At 38.1% G+C, this 7,698-nt stretch overlaps 1 protein-coding gene across 1 annotated transcript; it reads right to left on the reverse strand.

The window, feature by feature from the left end:
- Positions 1-3,323: 3,323 nt before the first annotated feature.
- LOC110331762 (olfactory receptor 2AG2-like) lies at positions 3,324-4,359 on the reverse strand. The gene has a single exon (XM_021212628.1). The coding sequence runs from the start codon at positions 4,339-4,341 to the stop codon at positions 3,388-3,390; it is 954 nt and encodes a 317-aa protein (XP_021068287.1). The 5' UTR covers positions 4,342-4,359; the 3' UTR covers positions 3,324-3,387.
- Between the last annotated feature and the right edge of the window lie 3,339 nt (positions 4,360-7,698).

Here is a 7,698-nt window from a genome sequence, read left to right on the forward strand (position 1 = left end):
GGGCCAAGAATTGGGAGTGGGTGGGTAGGGGCACAGGGGTGCAAGATCCAGAGGGTGGACAGAGGTATTCTCTGCTTCATTAATGTGAACATTTTAATTGTTGTGACATTGAATCAATACAATATCATTTGCATTTCCCTTGTAACAAAAGATGTTGAACAGTACTTATCATGAGATAATATTTTACAGAAGGGCTCAGTCTTTTTTAATAAGGATAGTGGAGAATGAGAAACAAGCCAATAGGTTTAACCCTTCCCTTTCCAATGATCCTGTCTTTGACACCAGATAATGACCTGCATCCATCTCTTACATTGATTTCTGGAAATGATAATGACTGGGAGATCATTTGGCCCATGACACACGGAACAGTTATTCAGTCCTGTAGCACTCCACCAGAAGAAACATTTCCTTTTTCTTTGGCATCTGACCTCTTCAGCTCCAAAAGTAATTCCAGCACATTTGATGCTTTCTTGAGATTTCCCCTTTGGTTTTGGGAATAGAAGGGCTCTGTTTTGTAACAGGTTATATGTGGAGCTGTATGCCTTGAGAGACAGTAACAACAGCTCACTTCTTTGTCTCTCCTAAGGCTTCAGATCTCACTCATTTTCATCTGTATTCTAGACATCTTGTACAAGAAGCCACCTTGCAAATCTGGGGACATTTCTAACATTCTTTCCCTCTGTTTAGGCCCTGGGCTTTAGAATTCTTGATATTGCTTTCCTGGAAAAATAGTTAATGCTTTCATTTTGTTTGGTTGAATTATTCTGGATTCTCTAAATCTAATATTGAATTCAAAATTAATAGTGTCTCAAAACAGAGCTGTATGCTGTTGATTGAGGTTTGTACCCTATACATATTTGTATGATATTGACAATATCACAGAAAAGCTAAATGAAATTAATTAACAATTTAAACATATTCAGCAATGATATGGATAAAAATACCATTATATTTTTATCATTGAACCCCTAGATCACAACCTAAAATAAACAAAGTGTAATTCACTGCACAATAGGCACACAAAGACAAAGAAATGCATACACACACATACACACACACACCCTACTGGGATATTGTCATTGCTTGTGATTTTCTACAGTAAATAGATAGTAAACCCTATTACTGAATAGGCTGATAGTATACCTTATTACTAAAGACTTTGCATGATTTGGTTGTAGGACTCATATAAATCAATGAACGGTTTAGGAATGCCTCTCCCTGTTGATCAACTTTTATAGTTCTGGAAGGTACTATGTATCCCGGCGATAGAAACAAATTATCAGTGTTCTTGCTCTGGAACCTACATGCTGCATTAAAGATTTGTCAGGGAAGATGTGCCTGCTGCTAAAATGTAACAACACTATTTATGGGGCACCTAACTTATTTCTTGGATGATTATAAAGCGTATTCCACAAGAAACAACTCATTCTTTGTGTTGTGAGCATGGTCAAACCCATGTCTAGGGAAATTATAGACTCCAAAAGAGAACATATTGATAATGTGTTACCAAAGGTTGTGTCAAATTACCTTCTATATATTTATTTTATATTCATTGATTTGTGCAACTCTCAGCTTTCATTGGAGAGTCTTCTTATTTTGGAGGGTAATGGTTAATTCAGAGACTTTTAACTGTCCAAAGTGTTGAGTATAAGCAGCTGTGAGTGCTCAGGTAAAGATGCGTCATCTCTAACAACCTTTCCGTTTCAGGCTCAGGAACATCATAGAAAAGGGGGTGAAAATAATGTAAACTGGAGGATGGAAAGATAGCTCTGGAAGGCTAGCCTCTGCACAAGGCATGCCTGTGTCACACATGAACTCACTGCAGTTCTGGTTGTGCCAGCATAGCTCTATACAAAATTGCTTCAGTTAAAAATTCCATGGGGTGGGGAGAGGTTTTCTATCCCCAACCCTTTCTGAGGAGTCACTGGCAGTTAATGGCTGCCAAGGAAGGGAGAGTCATGTTTCTTCAATAGATAGTGATTGGTACTTTGTCCATGTCTCAGTTGATGAGTCCCCCACCCATGTGCATATAGGCAGCATTTATTGTACTCACTGTGTTTTTAGGGGAAAAAGGAGGATATGAAGTTGGGAAGTAGATGTGTTGAACAACCAGGAATCATAGGGTAAGTTAGAGGTGCATATGGCAAAGACAGATTGTTTCCATGTATAAAATTTCAAGCACTAGAAATGATAGGACATGAATAAATTTTAAGAAACAAAAATTCATTTAAAGTATAACATTTTTTAAATAAACAAGAAAGTAAGGTGCATTGTCATTTATTCTCTTGTCCAAGTTTCATATAATTCTTAGACAAGGTTTTACTATGAAACTGTGTTTAGTCCTGACTCATGTTCACAGAAACCAGCTTGCTTCCTGAGTACTGGGATTAAAGAGATGCACTGTCAAGCCTGTCCAAATTTATCTTTAACTGATACAAAAGCCAGTAAAATTACACATATATTGGGTACTATATGATATTATGAGACATGTTCACATTGTGAAATGTCTAAACCAGAGAAATAATGGTAATTATTAGTAGTAATTTCTGTGATATTTAAAAACATGCTTAGAAAAATATTGAAAAGTATGAATTTGTATTGCTGCTTATTTAATTACATACAGAATAGCAGCATGCATTTTCTTCGAATTTCCATCACTGAAGAATGAGAGAGAGAGAGAGAGAGAGAGAGAGAGAGAGAGAGAGAGAGAGAGAGAGATTTCTCTCCTTTCCCACAAACCCATGGCATCAGTCAGAGCATCTATACTGTTGCTTACAAAATTGGAATTAGACAAATCTGCTGCTTTTGGTATTACATTTAACTGGCTTTATATGACCTAAATTTTTGGAAACCTTAATAATCCCCTCCTAATAATATGAATCACCACTTGAAGTTATTTTCTATAGTTCTTGCTTGAATGTCATGTAAAATCTCAGGGTTCAGGTTGAGTGAATACTTCCCTTTTGAGTTTTTAGCATTATTAGAAAATAAAGATATAGAAGAGAAACCCTAAACACTATAAATCTTATCCTATTAAATACTCTGAGAAGAGAATGTTTAAAAGTTATTTAATGGATTCTTGAATTGCAATTAAAAGATACGCATAATCAATCATAAGATACACTTTTTTTTTTTTTTTTTTTTTTTGGTTTTTCGAGACAGGGTTTCTCTGTATAGCCCTGGCTGTCCTGGAACTCACTTGGTAGACCAGGCTGGCCTCGAACTCAGAAATCCGCCTGCCTCTGCCACCCGGGTGCTGGGATTAAAGGCCTGCGCCACCAGGCCCGGCATAAGATACACATTTTTAATGTCCAGTTTTTTTCAAGAGTATTTCAGAGCAGAAGTCTTCTGATGAGGAGGAGTAAATGTAGAAGAAAGAGTCTGGGACTACCTTAAATGTATGGGGTGGTGGCAACAAGTATTTCCTAGGACTTTCCTCAGAGCCCCAGTCACTTCCTTATTCCTCAGGCTGTAGATGAGTGGGTTTAGAGTTGGGGTGACAATTGTGTAGAAAACAGAAAGGATATTGTCTTGCTTGGGATTGTGGTAGGAACTTGGCAGGAAATACATGACTGTGAGAGCCCCATAGTACATGCCTACAACAGTCATATGTGAAGAACAGGTAACAAGGGCTTTCTTCCTGCTCTCATTTGAAGGCATGTGGAGAACAGTGAACAAAATCCGTGCATAAGATAAAAAGATGGCAGTAAGAGGGAGAATTAACATGAGCACACCTACCAAATAAACCACAAGCTTATAACTAGAGGTGTCTGCACAGGCCAACTCCAGCAAGGGAGGGATCTCACAGAAGAGGTGTCTGATATGCCTTGATTTGCAGAAAGAATAATGCATTGTGTTGATGGTAAACCCCAGGGCCATCTGGATTGCCAGGATCCATGATGTAGTCACCATGAGCCAGCTGACTCTTGGACTTATGAGGATCATATAATTCAGAGGATGACAAATGGCCACATACCTGTCATAGGCCATAAAAGCCAGAAGAAGGTCCTCTGCACCACCCAGTACCAATTCAACGAACATCTGAAGGGCACAGCCTCCAAAGGAGATAGTGTTGTCTCTCAGAAGAAAATCCATGACAGCTTTGGGAGTAATGACTGATGTCAGGAGAAGGTCAATGAGAGAGAGCTGCCCAAGTAGAAGGTACATGGGCACATGAAGCCGGGTATCTACTGTGATGACAAGGAGCAGCAGTCCATTGCTGGTCAGTGCCAGTGTGTACAGGAATGTAATTGTGGCACAGAGTAGTTCAGGAGAGTCACTGCCATTCAGGACTCCTACCAAGATGAAGCCACTTCCTAAAGTTGAATTCTTGAACTCCATTTTACCAGGTTTCTTTGATTGCCTAGAAAAAAAGATACTTTGGTGAAATTTTGTTAATATTGACTCAGGTTTGTAGTATCGGAAACCCCTTATGACACCAACATGACTCCAACAAGATTAGAGTTTTCATTCTTTATTTCCGAGTTTCTTGCTTTAAATTGTATTCGATAAAAGTTCTGAAGACAAGTTTTGATATTACTGACTTGGGAATGATACTCAGCTCTACACTATAACACTGTAATCCTTACCAGTCCTAATTGATTTTATATATATATATATATATGTGTGTGTGTGTGTGATATATATATATATATATATATGTGTGTGTGTGTGTGTGTGTGTGTGTGTGTGTCACTAAAATACTTTAGAGTCTGATTTACACTTTACTTATTACCACTGGATGCTTAGAGGGCTTCATGTTACCTTAAATGAGAGACAAATTCCTTACCTCAGTTGGTGAGAACCCTAGCTGCCTGCCCAATCCAGCCTCCCTTCGGTTGCTTAAAGAGAGTGTCTATTGCAATCCAGATGGGGAGAGCAGGTGTGGCTGTTTTCAGCAGTGATTAATCGGTTTGTTTCCTAAGTTTATGATGTACATCCAGGGTCTATCAAATGTCCCCCCTCTTCCTTTCACCCACACTTGTGTTCTAGAGATAGCAGTGTGGGCATCTACGTAGCCAACAGCCTTTGGTTAGTTTCATATGGAGCAAGATAGTGTCTTTTCTAGTGCCATTCTACAGGGAATTGGTAGAAACAGCTTCTATTTGCCTGGTTGCATAGGTAGAGCCCCTCTGGCTTGCTGTCCCTTTTTAGATTGCTCTTGGATCCTGATGCTCAGGTTTCTTCTGCTGTCTGTGAGAAAAATTCAAAGTTACAGAAGGGAAGTAGAGATTCATAGTTGATAACAGGGCCGCTTTGCTCTCCATCTGAATGTCTCTGGGCCCAGAGTAAGCCAGGGCCTCATCCAGAAACACAGTGTTTGTCTTCTGATCTCATACTCTCCTCATCACTTTCTTCTCTTGTGCTTATCTTCAGAGAGACTTATCTCCCAGCTGAAAAGTACCCCCTGGAAATGTTGGCCTAGAAAGTAGTAACTTACTGAATCCTCTTGGGTTTTTTTGGCTTGCTTTCCTGATGTCTTCAGTCACTTAGCCAGTTCTTAAGATTTAGGTTTCTCTCACCCTTGAACTTGGGTTCTACCTTCCTCAGCTTCCCAAGTAGTAAAATAATAACTGTACACTATCAGGCTTTTGTAGATTTCCTGCAAGCAGAGAAGAAATATTGATGAGCCATGTTTACATTTCTAGCTGCAAGAGTGGCAGGGGTTCCTTGAGAGCCCAGTCTATTATAAATGGAACAGAAAATCAAGATCACTGATGGTATAATTGTGGGGAGATTATGCATCTGCATGCAATACAATAAAACCTATCATTTTAAATAATTAATACATACAAATAAAATGTTAGCACTTAAAGTAGCTTAATATAATAAATAACTAATCTGACAAAATTTACTAATACATACAGTATTACAGTATTTGATTAGAACTGTTCTCAGAGAAGAGTAAGAGACTCCTAAGCAGATGAGAAGAACTGCCAAGCTGAATGACCACACTTGAACAGAGTAGTGAAAAAGAAATGTGGATTGTATACTGAGGACAAACAGTAAGCATAGAATTGTCATGGTACTCTATAAATTCTAATAATTGAAGCAAAGAGAGACTAATCTCATATTGGGGTGGTTTGGAAAAAAGAAAGAATGAAATTGCTTGGGAATACATGTGAATTTATTAAGCAAATATGCTGACAGACAAAAGGACTTGGCTTCCTGTGCAACACCATGATTTTGTGGGATTCTACCCAACATAGCAGAGAATTTCTGTCAAGTTGGATTTCCTTCAACTCAGACATGTCTGCAAAGGGGTTACATTAATGAAGATCTCAATCTTTGCCCTCATCATAAAGACTATAGCCTTACAACATTAATGCGTTTTCCCAAAAGACAACAAAGACACAAAAAAATCTGTGTCTAAAACTTATCAATAAATACAGAAGACAGAAACATACACAAGACAGAAGACCCTTTTGTTAATTTTAGTTATAGTTAAAGCTGTAAATAGTGATCTTTTACTTTTTGCTCTCTGTAAATTGATTTATAAATAGGTTTTACAAAATACTATAAATGAAAAAAAGCAATGTAAACTTGACTTATTAGGTAATATGTTCCAATTGGTATGGCAATGACATGACTCTTATGAGTGGGGTGTAACCTACTGATTTCTAATTGGATTTGAGTTCTATACCACATTATGAGATTCATACCTAGTGCCATAAACTTGGTGAAAGTTGGAGACAATATATTATACATCTTTGGGAACATTGTCATGATCTGGTATGTGTAGTGGACAAGATTATCAAGTGATGAATTGAAAGTAGGTTTATATGTTTGAAATTCTTATTAAACAAGAGATGTGATAAGATAAACATTGATTTATTCACATGTTCAGGCTCTCTCATCATGAATTTATAAATGTTATATTAACTTTTCAAGCTGGAAATGATCCAAGGAGCTTACCTGATTAAGAAGAAAGGAATCCATTCCGGAAGCCTGGGAACTTCTGCATCCAGAAAGAGACAGGGACTCCCACAAGTTAGTGGAGTGAAGGGAAAGAGGAGGAAAGCTACTAACTGAGAGGAAAGGGGAGGGGGACAGTAAAAGTAAGAGAGGATGGTCAGCAGTGTTAGTGTTGCTCAAAGGTTAAAGGGAAACTATAAAAACATACCTAGTCTATACACTATACAGATTATTTTGCCAATAACAGGCCTATGGAATGAGAACAGGCCTTGTTTGGGGTTGAGTATACCCAGCAGATGGAAAGTGAGGAAAATCTGGGTTGTTTCTAGTTTCTGGCTATTATGAATAAAGCTGCTATGAACATAGTTGAGCAAGTGTCCATGTGGGCTGGTGGAGCCTCTTTTTGGATATATGCCTAGGAGTGGTTTAGCTGAGTCTTGAAATAGAACTATTCCCATCTTTTTTGAGAAACCACTAAACTGATTCCTAGAGTTGTTGTTCAAGTTTTCACTCCTACTAGCAATGGAAGAGTGTTCCCCTCATTCCACATCCTCACTAGCATGTGGTGAAGAATGGAAAAAGAAAATGCAGTTCATTTACATAATTGAATACGACTCAGCTATTAAAAACAAGAATATCAAGAATCTTGAAGACAAATGGATGGAACTAGAAACTAGCATCCTGAGTGAGGTGAATCGGACCCAAAAGGACATACACAGTATATACTCACTTATTAGCTATAAAGTCTAGGATAACTATAATACAATTCACAGACCCAAAGAA

The sequence above is a fragment of the Mus pahari genome, chromosome 1, assembly GCF_900095145.1.
Source record: "Mus pahari chromosome 1, PAHARI_EIJ_v1.1, whole genome shotgun sequence".
NCBI classification, from domain to species: Eukaryota; Metazoa; Chordata; class Mammalia; order Rodentia; family Muridae; genus Mus; species Mus pahari.